At 42.3% G+C, this 14,555-nt stretch overlaps 1 protein-coding gene across 3 annotated transcripts in view; it reads right to left on the minus strand.

The window, feature by feature from the left end:
* Positions 1-14,555, minus strand: part of MIER1 (MIER1 transcriptional regulator) — a 52,258-nt gene that overhangs the window by 35,091 nt on the left and 2,612 nt on the right. For 2 of the 3 annotated variants that reach the window (XM_088169605.1, XM_088169604.1), the window contains exons 2-3: positions 4,234-4,258; positions 1,073-1,170 (exon numbers count right to left, since the gene is read on the minus strand). In XM_088169605.1, coding sequence (XP_088025731.1) covers positions 1,073-1,120 — 48 coding nt within the window. In that variant the 5' untranslated portion in view covers positions 1,121-1,170; positions 4,234-4,258. Of the gene's footprint in view, positions 1-1,072; positions 2,494-4,233; positions 4,259-14,555 lie in introns of those variants that run through there. The other variant, XM_088169603.1, reaches the window with a different exon arrangement.

The following is a 14,555-nucleotide window of genomic DNA, read 5'->3' on the forward strand; positions in this document are numbered from 1 at the left end:
TGGGAATTAACTGGGAATTAATTGGGAATTAAATGGGAATTAACTGGGAAATCCCACAGGAATTCATCCACCAGGGATCAGGGGCATTCCCAATAAAAACTGGGAATTAACTGGGAATTAATTGGGAAAATCTCCATTTCCACCCCATATCCCCAATTCCCACCATTTCCCCTCCTTTTCTCCCCCATTTCCTCCCTATATCCCAATTTCACCCCATTTCCACCCCATATCCCCAATTCCCACCATTTCCCCTCCTTTTCTCCCCCATTTCCTCCCTATATCCCAATTTCACCCCATTTCCACCCCATTTCCCCCATTTCCACCCCATTTCCCCCCATTTCCAGCCCATTTTCCCCCCCATTTCCAGCCCATTTCCCCCCCATATCCCCATTCCCCCTCATTTCCCCCATTTCCCCCATTTCCACCCCATATCCCCAATTTCCCCCCATTTCCATCCCGTTTCCCCCCATTTCCACCCCATTTTTCCCCCCCATTTCCAGCCCATTTCCCCCCATATCCCCCTCATTTCCCCATTTCCCCCATTTCCACTCCATATCCCCAATTTCCCCCCATTTCCATCCCGTTTCCCCCCCATTTCCACCCCAATTTCCCCCATTTCCACCCCATTTCCCCCCCGTATCCCCCTATATCCCCATTTCCCCCCATGTCCCCCATTCCCCCCCATATCCCCATTTCCCCCCCCATATCCCCGTATCCCCCCCATTTTCCCCCCCATATCCCCCCCATTTCCCCCCCATCCCCATATCCCCCCATATCGCCATATCCCCCCATTTCACCCCCATTCCCCCATATCCCCAATTCCACCCCATATCCCCGTATCCCCCCCATTCCCCCATTCCCCCCCATCCCCATTCCCCCATTCCCCCATATCCCCCTATCCCCATTCCCCCATATCCCCCTATCCCCATTTCCCCATATCCCCCTATCCCCTATCCCCATTTCCCCCCATCCCCATTTCCCCACATCCCCATATCCCCCATCCCCATTCCCCCCCTATCCCCCATCCCCATTTCCCCCCTATCCCCCCCGCGGGCCGAGGCTGTCGCGGTACCCGGGTGAGATCGGCGATCTCGGAGCTGAAGTTGGGCTCTGTCTCCATCAGCTCTTCCTCCTCCTCCTCCTCCTCTACGGCGCGCTCATGGTGCGGCTCTGGGGGCAGCGGGGCAGCGCGGGGCTCATGCTCCTCCCCGGGCCCTGCTGCCCGCCACCACCACCACCACCACACTTTTATTTTGATTTTATTATTATTATACTTTTTATTTATTTCATTGCATCGTGCGCGCCACAAAAATTCCATTTTGAAATCGTTTCTGGAGGTGACACTTAAAGAATTGCGAGCGAAAATTTGAATTATTGCCCCTCGTTACTTTGTTATTCGGGGATATTTCCTCTATGGGGAAACGTTCCCAAAAATAATTATATTATTATTTATTTCATTTCATCATGGACTCAAAAAGTTGGATTTTTAAAATCCTTTCTGGAGGTGACACTTAAAGAATTGTGAGCGAAAATTCAAATTATCACCACTCACTCTTTTGACATCCCTTTGTTATTCGGGGATATTTCCTCTATGGAGAAACGTTCCCATAAATTTTATATTATTATTTATTTAATTCCATCAAGGACTCACAAAATTGCATTTTTAAAATTCTTTCTGGAGGTGACCATTAAAAAATTGTGAGCGAAAATTCGAATTATTGCCCCTCTCTCCTTTGTTATTCAGGGATATTTCCTCTACGAGGAAACTTTCTCAATGATATTTTTATTATTATTTATTCAGTTCCATCATGGACCCAAAAAATTCCATTTAAAAATCCTTTCTGGAGGTGACCATTAAAGAATTGTGAGCGAAAATTTGAATTATCGCCCCTCGCTCCTTTGTTATTCAGGGATATTTCCTCTATGGGGAAACCTTCTCTATGATATTTTTATTATCATTTATTTCATTCCATCACAACCTCACAAAATTGGATTTTTAAAATCCTTTCTGGAGGTGACCAGTAAAGAATTGTGAGCCAAAATTCAAATTATCGCCCTCATTCCTTTGTCTTAGCCTTGTTATTCAAGGAAATTTCCTTTGTGGGAAACTTTCTCAATGATATTTTAATTATTATTTATTTAATTCCATCACAACCTCATAAAATTGGATTTTTAAATCGTTTCTGGAGGTGACCCTTAAAGAATTGTGAGTGGAAATTCCATGTACTGTCCCTGTCCCTTGGTTTGATTTTGTTTTTCAGGGAAATTTCCTTTGTGTGGTTCTGCACATCAGGGCTGGAAATTCAATTGGTGATAATTTCATTTTTAAATCATCCCAAACGGGCCTCAAATGAGCTCCAGATACAGTAAAAAAGTCATCAATTAAAAAGTCATCAATTAAAAATTCATCAATTAAAAACTCACCAAATAAAAATTCATCAATTAAAAACTCATCAATTAAAAATTCATCAATTAAAATCTCACCAAATAAAAATTCATCAAATAAAAACTCATCACATAAAAACTCATCAATTAAAACTCATCAATTAAAAACTCATCACATAAAACTCATCAATTAAAAACTCATCAATTAAAAACTCATCAATTAAAAACTCATCAATTAAAAATTCATCAATTGAAAACTCATCGAATAAAAATTCATCAATTAAAAACTCACCAAATAAAAATTCATCAATTAAAATCTCACCAAATAAAAATTCATCAAATAAAAACTCATCACATAAAAACTCATCAAATAAAACTCGTCAATTAAAAACTCATCAATTAAAAACTCATCAATTAAAAACTCATCAATTAAAAATTCATCAAAATCAAATTAAAACTCATCAATTAAAAACTCACCAAATAAAAACTCATCAAATAGAAACTCATCAAATAGAAACTCATCAATTAAAAACTCATCAAATAAAAACTCATCAATTAGAATTTCATCAATTAAAAACTCACCAATTAAAAATTCATCAATTAAAAATTCATCAATTAAAAATTCATCAATTGAAAACTCATCGAATAAAAACTCATCAATTAAAAATTCATCACATAAAACTCATCAATTAAAAATTCATCAATTAAAAATTCATCAATTAAAAATTCACCAAAAAAAAATTCATCAAATTAAAACTCATCAATTAAAAACTCATCAAATAAAAATTAATCAATTAAAAATTCATCAATTGAAAACTCATCAAATAAAACTCATCAATTAAAAACTCATCAATTATAAACTCATCAATTAAAAATTCATCAAAATCAAATTAAAACTCATCAATTAAAAACTCACCAAATAAAAACTCATCAATTAAAAACTTATCAAATAAAAACCTCATCAAGTAAAAACTGATCAAAATCAAATTAAAACTCACCAAATAAAAACTCATCAGTTAAAAACTCATCAATTAAAAACTCATCAAATAGAAACTCAACAATTAAAAACTCATCAATTAAAAATTCATCAAATCAAAATTCATCAAATAAAAACTCATCAATCAAAACTCATCAAATAAAAATTCATCAAAATCAAATTAAAACTGATCAATTATAAACTCATCAAATAAAAACTGATCAATTAAAAACTCATCAAATACAATTTTTAATCCCAGCCCCGCTCAAATTTTCTCTTTTTCTCCAGTTTTTAATCCAAACCCTGCTCAGATTTTTTTCCCTTTTTTCCTGATTTTTAATTCCAGCCCTGGTTCATATTTTGGTTTTTTCCTGTTCATATTTTGGTTTTTTCCTGTTCATATTTTGGTTTTTCCCGTTCATATTTTGGTTTTTCCTGTTCATATTTTGGCTTTTTCCTGTTCATATTTTGCTTTTTTCCTGTTCATATTTTGGTTTTTTCCTGTTCATATTTTGCTTTTTTTCCTGTTCATATTTTGGTTTTTTCCTGTTCATATTTTGCTTTTTTTCCTGTTCATATTTTGGTTTTTTTCCTGTTCATATTTTGGTTTTTTTTCCTGATTTTCAATCCCAACCTTGCTCATCTTTTCCCCCTTTTTCCCCATTTCAATGGAATTTTTAATTCCATTTTCCAACCCTTGCCCCCCAACTCTCAGGATGTGACAGGGACGAGTGACTCTGAAATTTAATTATAAATTCATTAATTATTGCTCTGAATGAAATAAAACTTCCAAGTTGAAGGAGTTTTTCCATTCATAGGATACCCCAAAAAAAAAAAAAAAAAAAACTTTGGAAATTATTAAAAATATTTACCTGGGCTTGAAGACTCAACAGAAGGCTAAAAAAAAAGAACAAAAAAAACAAAAAAAAAAGAAAATAAATTATTTTTGCTATAAAAATCAAATTATTTCGCTGATACAGAAAACATATTTATAAATCATTTCTAAATATTAGAAATATAATTCAAATATCTTTATAAATCATAATTCAATGTATAAATAAAGCACCAAGGTAAATAAAATTTGAATTTTAGCTGTGCTGGAACCCCAGGTATAAAATTCCCTTTTTCACAAGTCAGGGATAATTCCAGATTAGGAGGAATTTTTTTGTTTTTTATTTTTTATTTTCCATTTGAGGCTGAACACAAATGAATTCCCTGTTCCCCTGCAATTCAGGAATTTTTAAAGGAATCCCAAATCATATGAAAAATTCCTTAGAAAAATCAAGGAAAAAAATCAATTTAATCTTAATTTCCAACGCAGCTGCAAGGAAAAAAAAAACAAAAAAACAGCAGAAAATATTCTTTTAGAGATAAAAAAAATTGAGATTTGCCCAATAATTCATTTTTTTATTAATTTATTTAATTTATTTTATTAATCCATTCACCAGAGCCTCTTTTTTGGTCCCAAATTTAATTTTTAGCAGCTCCACAGAGAAATTTTTCCATCGAATTCTGCTTTTCTTTGCCAATTTTCAGCCTCCTGGAGGGAAAATTTGGATGCCAGCAATTCCAAACTCATTTGTTTGAATAATTCAAGCAAATATTTCCATTTTTTTTTCAGGCACACAGCAATGAAATTTTGATTTGTGAGTTAAAGAAAATTGAGATTAATTTCTATATAATGAATTAATATATAATGAATTTCTATATAATAAATTTATATAAAATAAATTTCTATATAATGAATTTCTATAGAATGAATTTATATATAATAAATTTATATATAATAAATTTTTATATAATGAATTTATATATAATGAATTTATATATAATGAATTTGAATATAATGAATTTGAATATAATGAATTTCTAGATAATGAATTTATATATAATTAATTCATATATAATAAACTTATATATAATAAATTTATACATAATTAATTTATATATAATTAATTTCTATATAATGCTGTCCTCGAGGAAAAAAAAAAATGGAGATTTTTCTAAAGGATTTTCCTTCTCAACTCAGTTTAGTGATGCAGCAAAGGAAAATCTAAAAATGGAAAAAAATTCTAATAAATTTGAAGTTTTTTTAATATCAACAGCTTTTCAAAGTGAGAATAAAGAGATTTTTTTTTTTTTAGGGAAAAATTTCATTTCCGTGTCTGCTTCCCTTTTTAGGGGGAGTCTCCAATGTAGAAATGAATTCCAAACGTGTCCAGAAAAAGGAAAATCTAAAATTTGAATTTTCCCCTGGGTTCCCTTTTCCCAAATCTCATTCCAGCTCTCCTGGAACCACTTCAAAAATTGCAGAAAAATTCCAATTAAATGAATAAACACCACAGATGGTTGCATAACTCCAAGGGAAGTTTTTACTGATCAATACACCCAATCAAAAAAGAAAAAAAAAATAAAAATTATCTTTATTTGTAAAAAATTATCTTAAACAAATTCCAGAGTCCAGCATTCGTGCTCTGGGGTTGAATATCGGGATCAGGATTGGTTTTATTGGATGTTTGGATTGCCTGATAAACTGGAGCATTAATAGAATTCTGTCTGTAATCGTTAATTCATTAATAAAGATTTAATGAGTTTATTGCAGCAATCGTGGGCTGGGGGAAAAAAAAATCAATTCCATTTTCCCAGGGCAGGGAAGGAAAGAGACGGAAAAATTCCAATTGTTCATGGGAAGGGCTGGGAACAACAACCCTGCAAGAGCCCAGACGGGAGGGGACACTGGGGACACCACTGGGGACATCACTGGGGACACTGGGGACACCATTGGGGACACCACTGGGGACACGGGGGACATCACTGGGGACACCATTGGGGACACTGGGGACATCACTGGGGACAGCATTGGGGACACTGGGGACACCATTGGGGACACCATTGGGGACATCACTGGGGACACCATTGGGGACATCACTGGGGACACCATTGGGGACACTGGGGACATCACAGGGGACACTGGGGACATCACTGGGGACACTGGGGACATCACTGGGGACACCACTGGGGACATCACTGGGGACACTGGGGACACCATTGGGGACACTGGGGACATCACTGGGGACACCATTGGGGACACTGGGGACATCACTGGGGACACCACTGGGGACATCACTGGGGACATCACAGGGGACACTGGGGACATGGATTAGGGGAGGTGACATTGGGGACATTGGGGACATGGCTCAGGGATGGTGACATTGGGGACATGGCTCAGGGATGGTGACATTTGGGGACATGGCTCAGGGGAGGTGACATTTGGGGACATGGCTCAGGGGAAGTGACATTTGGGGACATTGGGGACATGGCTCAGGGATGGTGACATTGGGGACATTGGGGACATGGCTCAGGGATGGTGACATTTGGGGACATGGCTCAGGGGAAGTGACATTTGGGGACATTGGGGACATGGCTCAGGGATGGTGACATTGGGGACACTGGGGACATGGCTCAGGGATGGTGACATTTGGGGACATGGCTCAGGGGAGGTGACATTGGGGACATTGGGGACATGGCTCAGGGGAGGTGACATTTGGGACATGGCTCAGGGGAGGTGACATTGGGGACACTGGGGACATTGGGGACATGGCTCAGGGGAGGTGACATTGGGGACACTGGGGACATTGGGGACATGGCTCAGGGGAGGTGACACTGGGGACACTGGGGACATTGGGGACGTGGCTCAGGGGAGGTGACATTGGGGACATTGGGGACGTGGCTCAGGGGAGGTGACATTGGGGACATGGCTCAGGGGAGGTGACATTGGGGACACTGGGGACATGGCTCAGGGGAGGTGACACTGGGGACACTGGGGACATTGGGGACGTGGCTCAGGGGAGGTGACACTGGGGACATTGGGGACGTGGCTCAGGGGAGGTGACATTGGGGACACTGGGGACATTGGGGACGTGGCTCAGGGGAGGTGACATTGGGGACACTGGGGACGTGGCTCAGGGGAGGTGACATTGGGGACATTGGGGACATTGGGGACGTGGCTCAGGGGAGGTGACATTGGGGACATGGCTCAGGGGAGGTGACATTGGGGACACTGGGGACATTGGGGACATGGCTCAGGGGAGGTGACACTGGGGACACTGGGGACATGGCTCAGGGGAGGTGACATTGGTGACATTGGGGACATGGCTCAGGGGTGCTGCTGACTGACTGGATGGACTCCACGATCTTAAAAAATTCTTTTCCAACCTTAATTCCACAATGAAAAATTATTGCCGAAATGATTCCAGAACTGACTCTGCCCTCCAAGGAACAGAGCTGGATTTTTAAAGGCCTGGAAAGGCCTGAGGACAATTTATTCTGAGGGATAAAATATTCTCCTTAGTAAACAATAAATTCTGCAAATATCATCTCACAACTCCCCTTTAATTAAAATTATTAAAACTCTAGCTCTGATGTAAGTCCAGGTATAAATCCCCCTTTCCACAACCCAGGGATATCCCAGATTCCAGTGAAATTATTCCCATTTGAAGCTGAGCACAAATTCCCTGTTCTCCTTCAATTCAGGGACATTTTTTAAAGGAATCCCAAATCACAGTGGGAATTCCTTATTGAAAAAAAAGGAAAAACCATTATTAGAGCCATAAAATGTATTGTTATTGGAAGCATCTCACACAAATTAAAAACAAAACACACAAAAAAAAAATATTTCCAAAATGTTCCTGCTTCCCTGGATAATTTTTTGATGTAACAGAGTTTTAAGATCTCAGTTGGAAAGCAGTTTATGGATTTATAAACCACTCTCGATTTTGGGGTAATCCATGGGGAATTCTGGCTGCACCAAGGGGTTGATTCAGCTCCAAGCTGGGAAGGGAATTCCTGGGGAAAGGCCCCAAAATCCAGAATTTAAATCAGGATGTCAAGCAGGGCTGACAGGGGTTCAGGGAACCCCAAAATCCAGAATTTAAATCAGGATGTAAAGCAGGGCTGACAGGGGTTCAGGGAGCCCCAAAATCCAGAATTTAAATCAGGATGTCAAGCAGGGCTGACAGGGGTTCAGGGAGCCCCAAAATCCAGAATTTAAATCAGGATGTCAAGCAGGGCTGACAGGGGTTCAGGGAGCCCCAAAATCCAGAATTTAAATCAGGATGTAAAGCAGGGCTGACAGGGGTTCAAGGGAGCCCCAAAAGCAGCCCCAGGCTCTGCTCCTTGTCCAAGAGGTCTGGCACCACTTTCCCAGCCTCTCCCTGACTTTTTATCCCAACTTCTCCATGATTTTACCCCAATCTCTCCATGATTTTATCCCTTGTTCCAGTCCCACCCTGTGCCTCCAGGTGATGGTGGCTCTGGCCAGGGGACAGCAGATGGCTTTGGGGGCATTAAATGATGAAAATTCCCTGGCACTGCTGAAGGATTTTATGGCTGATGTTGGCAGATCCTCACTGCTGAGGATGGCACGGCCCTGGAACAGGAATTCCAGGGAAAAGGACACCCCTGCTCTTCAGTGCATCTTCATTTTCTGCTCAGCCATTCCCAGAGAAGCAAAAAGCACTTTTAGCCTCAAGGACACTTGTAGGAACAAAGAGCTGCTACCTATCAAAGGATAATGGGATCCAGGGTTCAGGAGAGAAAAATAGAGAGAAAAATAGAGAGGGACAGTGACAATGCACAGCAATCCACACTGCAATTGTCCTGCAATTGCACCATCAGCAAAGGTAACACGGGGTCTGCTGGGAGCTGCAAGGAATGGAAAATCATCCAGGGATTTCTGACTCGTGGACAGTGAGGAAAAACTCCAGTGACCAAGGATTCTGCTGCGTGGATACACCAAGGAGCACGCTTGTGCTGGAGATGCCAGATCCCGGGGGGAAAGGAAAATAATCCCATGGAAAGAGAAAGAGAAAGAGGAGAGACTGAGCCCCAAACCATCAGCACTGCAGGAATGGCACTGTTCTATTCCAGGGGTATTTTCAGGAATGTCAGGAAAGAAACGACTCCCCAAGGTTAGGGACACTTGCAGCAACAACCAGCCAGATCACACCCTAGAGATTTCCAATAGCTATCCAATAGGATATGGAATAGATGGCACAGATCCCATCCCATCCATTCCCTGGACATGGAACACATGGCACAGATCCCATCAAAGTCATTCCCTGGGATGGAATAGATGGCACAGATCCCATCAAAGTCATTCCCTGGACATGGAACACATGGGACAGAGCCCATCAAAGTCATTCCCTGGACATGGAACACATGGGACAGAGCCCATCAAAGTCATTCCCTGGGATGGAATAGATGGCACAGATCCCATCCCATCCCATCCATGGCACAGATCCCATCCCATCCCATCCATGGCACAGATCCCATCCCATCCCATCCCATCCCATCCCATCCCATCCCATCCCATCCCATCATCCCATCCCATCCCCAGGCCCAGCTGTGGAACAGAGGGGCTGGAGTGTCCAGTGAGTGCCACGAGGTGACTGCAGCACGGATGTGTCAGACAAGCAAACACCCACAGTGCTCCCCTAAAACACCTCCACTGGCACTCTGGGATGGCTCTGATGCCATCACTTGGCATGGAAATGAACCAGTGCCACTGACTGGGACAGTTTATTTAATGCAAGCACCAGCCTGGCACAGTTTATTCCAGGTAATTCCCAGTTCTGCACTCTGGCAGGAGATGGTCAGGTTTTATTCCTGCACTGGGATATTCACTGAGATTTTTCTCTTTCTCCTACAGCAAAAAACAGAACAGAAGGGACAGGACCCTTCTAAAAAAACTCTTGTCTTTGCTGGCACCTTTTACACTGTTTAACAGAGCTGATGAATAATGAAACATCTTCAAATTTGCAGATTAATCTGCAGTGTCCACAAGACAAATACACATCCTGTCCAAATTGACTCAGTTATCTTTAATAGCTCTTCAAGTGTTACATAACTGTTAAAAACTAGAATTAAATCCTCTTTATTTTGATAGCAATATGCCTGACAAGCCCATCAATTTGTTCAGGTCTTAAACTCTGCCACGGGAAAATATCCCAAAGTTAATAAACTCTGCTGTGAGTTGGGCCTGGAGAAAAGAACTGGGTAAAATAGGGAGTAACATTTTTTATTCCAGAGGGAATGTGTCCCTTTCCATAAGAGGGAAGCTACAGTCCCAGCCTGCCCCTCTCTGTGTGTTGTGTTACAAATTAACTTGTGTTAAAATATAAAAAAAACGCCACACTTTTAACTTGGGGAGAAAATAGCTACATATTGAAGCAAGGAAAAAAGAAAAAACACTTCTGGTCCTCCTTTCCAGTCCTACACATGAACACTGGCACAGCCCAAAGTGCACTGACATCCCCACATGGAAGCCTTCACATCCATGGATTTTTTCCTTTTTTGCTTTGGTGGCTGCACGAGACAAATCCTGTCCTTGCAGCAGACAAGGACCAAGAGCAATGTGTGTGAACTCACACATCCCAAATGTGAACACCAAAGCCTTGAAACTTCTCCCTCAGCAAAGCTGCCCTGGCTTGGCCATTCCCTTCTGAGCCTTGATCCCTGTTCCAAGAGGAGTTTTTCCCTGTGTTTTTCCTTGGAATTTTCAAGACCAGGCTGGAGACCTCAGAGCAGGGAAGGTCACAGCAGAGCCCACCCGAGCTTCCTTCCAGCCCAAATCATCCCACAATGCTGAGGTTTGAGATTTTTGAGAGTGTTCAGCCTGGAGAGCAGACCTTAAATCCCACTCCTGCCATGGCAGGGACACCTCTCACCATCCCAAGGCTGCTCCAGCCTGGCCTTGGGCACTGCCAGGGATCCAGGGGCAGCCACAGCTGCTCTGGGCACCCTGTGCCAGCCAGGAATTCCTTCTCAATATCCACCCAAACCCACCCACCCCCAGCTCACAGCCATTCCCTGTGTGCTGTCCCTCCCTGCCTTGTCCCCAGTCCCTCTCCTGGAGTCCCTTCAGGCCCTGCCAGGGGCTCTGAGGTGTCCAGGGGGGACAGGGCAGGACAGACAGGTGACAGTGACATCAGAGGGGCAGCACAGCAGCTGATCCCTGCACTGAAGGACTCGGGCCCAGCCCAGCCTGGAGTCCCCTGCCAAGGGGAGCTCAGAGCTCTGCATGTCCTGCAGTCCTTGGGTTCATGGACAGGGAATTCCAGGATGCTGAAAATGGGTTCTGGCCAAGGTGCCACTCCAGGACCACCAGGCAGGGATTTTCCCAAGGGATTGGGTCCTCAGGGAAGTGCTGAGGAAGCTCTGGAGGGACAGGACATGATGCTCCTGAAATGTCCCCAGGAGAATTTCCCATTCCAGGAGAATTATGGAGCACACAATCAGAACTCCACCAGCTCCCTGGTACACACAATTCCACACTTCCCTATTTATTTTCACTCCAGCATCTTCCTTAACTTCTTGTAATAATCTAAAACATCGTGCTAAGAAAATTGGGATTCTATGGAGTGGTTGGATTCAGCTACAGAATTCCTGAAGAAAACAGCCCCAGTTGTATGGCAGGAATCACAAGGAAACATTCCTATGGACAATTTGTGACGTGAATGGATTAGGAGGGAAATATTAATGCAGCCTGGGGCTCCTGGCCAGGAAAAGGCTCAAAAAGAAACAACTTTACAACAATTCCAGCCTGTGCCTAAAATCCCTCTGACTGGAAGCCCAAAAAATCAATGTTTTATCACATAAAAAAATAGCCTCAAAGCTTTTCTATGATGACAAAACAACTCAAGGATCACCCTTTGTTCAGATTAGAAAGGCAGAGTGCCACTGTAATCCCTGCAATTCCCTTGAGGGGTTTTATTCCCTCACCAAGGAAGGGAAAAACCACAATTCCCACCTCTCCATTAGGTTCACTGATATCTCAGTGCAGTATTCTACAAACACTGCCCAAAATGACACAAAAACCCCCAATTAATTACAGCTAAGATCAAACCAGGAAAAATATGATTGACTGATGTCAATCCCCGATTTTAATTGTGATTGAGATCAGCAGGAAAGCCGGATTTAATCTATTTTGACCTTGTTCTGTATCCAGGAGCTCCTCAAAAACTCTGACTGTTCAAACACCTCAATTTGCAAACACATCAGTGACTGTGTGAACTTTGCTGCTGCTTCCTACTACACCTTGGTTCAATAAAAATACTAAGAATGTAAAAAGGTTACTAAGAACAGTTATCCCTGTATTCCTTCAGCATTCTGTCCTGAAAGCTGTTTCAAGATAGAAATCAGAAAGCATTGTTCAAAATATGAAAAGAGAATTCAGTGACATTCCCAAAGTTTCAAATTTTTCAGCTGAAAGAAGCAGAACATTGAAGAAAAGGGAAATTTTTTCAGACAACGGGGATTTATAGATTAAAGCACAAAGTGTTAATAAACCGATTTTTTGGTTGAAAACAACTAAACTTTCAGAGACTGAAAAACATTAAAGTGCACTCAGATAAATTAGCTTGAGACATTTAATTGTCCACTGACATGGCAGGAGAGCTCCTGCTCCTCCCCATATTTTCCCAACACCATAAAACGCCAATCCAGACTTTTAACCCCTCAGAAATTCACTCTGCAGAAGCAAAACTTTGAGTTCTTATTTCAGCAAGTCAGAAAATTGAGGAACCTCAGGAGTTGTGGGTGAGAAGCACAAGGAGCTGCTCAGTTGCCTGCTGAAGGTTTGGGAGGAACAGGAATTCTGTTCGGCCAAAAGGAAGGGAAATTATGGAATCCTTTAGGTTGGAAAACATCTCCAAGAACATCCAGTCCAACCATTCCCAGCATTGCCAAGGCCACTCCTGCCCCGTGTCCCCAAGTGCCACATCCACGGGGATTTGAAATCCTGCCAGGCATGGGGACTCCTGGGCAGCTGTGCCAGCCTTTTCCAGCAGGAATTTCCCCAAAATCCACCCCGAGCCTCCCCTGGCCCAGCCTGGGGCTGTTCCCTCTCCTCCTGTCCCTGTTCCCAGATCCCAAATCCCCCCGGCTGTCCCCTCCTGTCAGGCTCCTGCAGAACCACAAGGATTTGCAGATCCCAGGGCTGCTCCTGCTGCCCCATTCCAGCTCCAGCTCCTCTGGGATCTTTCCCTGTTTGTCCTGCAGGAAGTTTTTGGGTTCTCAGCCAGAGCTGGAGCAACTCTTGGAAGTTCAGGGCCATCACACAAAAGCACCAGCAGGAGCAGGATCTCCCCTTTTGGGACTTCTCAGACCACCTCAACCATTACTAAACCAGCCTGCAGTTAATTCCAAGCTATTCCAACCAAAAATCAGGGATATTTAGTCCCCGCCTCATCTCTGACCACACATACCCACCCTTTTTCCCCACACAGCAGCCCTGGTCCTCCTCCTAATTCACTGAAAAACAACAAACCCCCCCCCAAACTCTCATCTTTTTCCCTTTAGTTTTGCATGCTCAGTACGGTGGCAAGTGCCTGTAACAACCCTGACTGGTGCATCCCTTCAGGGAACAAAAGGAACAGCAGGAATTGGGCACTTCTGGAAATGACAGCAGGTATGGAGCTGCCCCTGTTCAACGCCAAAGTGTGACCCCCCCAGCTTTTCCACGTTTGGGATCAGAAGATCTCATTCTCTCACATTTCACTCCAACGTTATAAAGGCTGAATTAACAAAACCTGTTCTCTTTCAGCTGCTAATCAAGCTTTTCAGCCTCAATCTTTTCTTCTCGGGAGGCATTAAAATAGTGATTTTGGAGAAAATCTGTGTGTATCAGCATTCCCTCCACCAAAACCACCCCGTAAGCAGCTTAATGCAGGATATTGTAACAGTCACAAAGCTTCAGCTGATCTTAAGTTAGAGATATTTTCTTTCCACTTTATGCCTGGAACAAACTTCTGACATGTTGGAATGTGAGAAATCACGTAAAAGTAAAAAAGAACCCTGACACAGGTTATTAATCCTAAATTTAATATATATTCAAAAGCTTTTTTTTTTTTTTTTTTTTCTTTGTCTGTCCTGTATTCAAATCGCTTCTGCAAAAGTGAAGCAGCACTTTTGGTGAATTTAGTTTCACTTTCTGGCCTCCAGCCCTGCTTTTTGAAGAGCCTTCCTGTGCAACTCAACAAGTTTCAGAGTTGTACTGGCCTTTGAGGGCCGTGTCTGTCACTCATTCTCTGCACCACAAGGTTTTAGGATCGTTCCTGAGGGAAGGATGAGCTCCTGTGATCCCTTCAGAACAGTCAGCACGAGGTTTTTTGGGAGAGAAGGATGGCAAAAAGGG

This window comes from Sturnus vulgaris, chromosome 9 (genome assembly GCF_052056855.1).
Source record: "Sturnus vulgaris isolate bStuVul1 chromosome 9, bStuVul1.hap1, whole genome shotgun sequence".
Taxonomy (NCBI): domain Eukaryota; kingdom Metazoa; phylum Chordata; class Aves; order Passeriformes; family Sturnidae; genus Sturnus; species Sturnus vulgaris.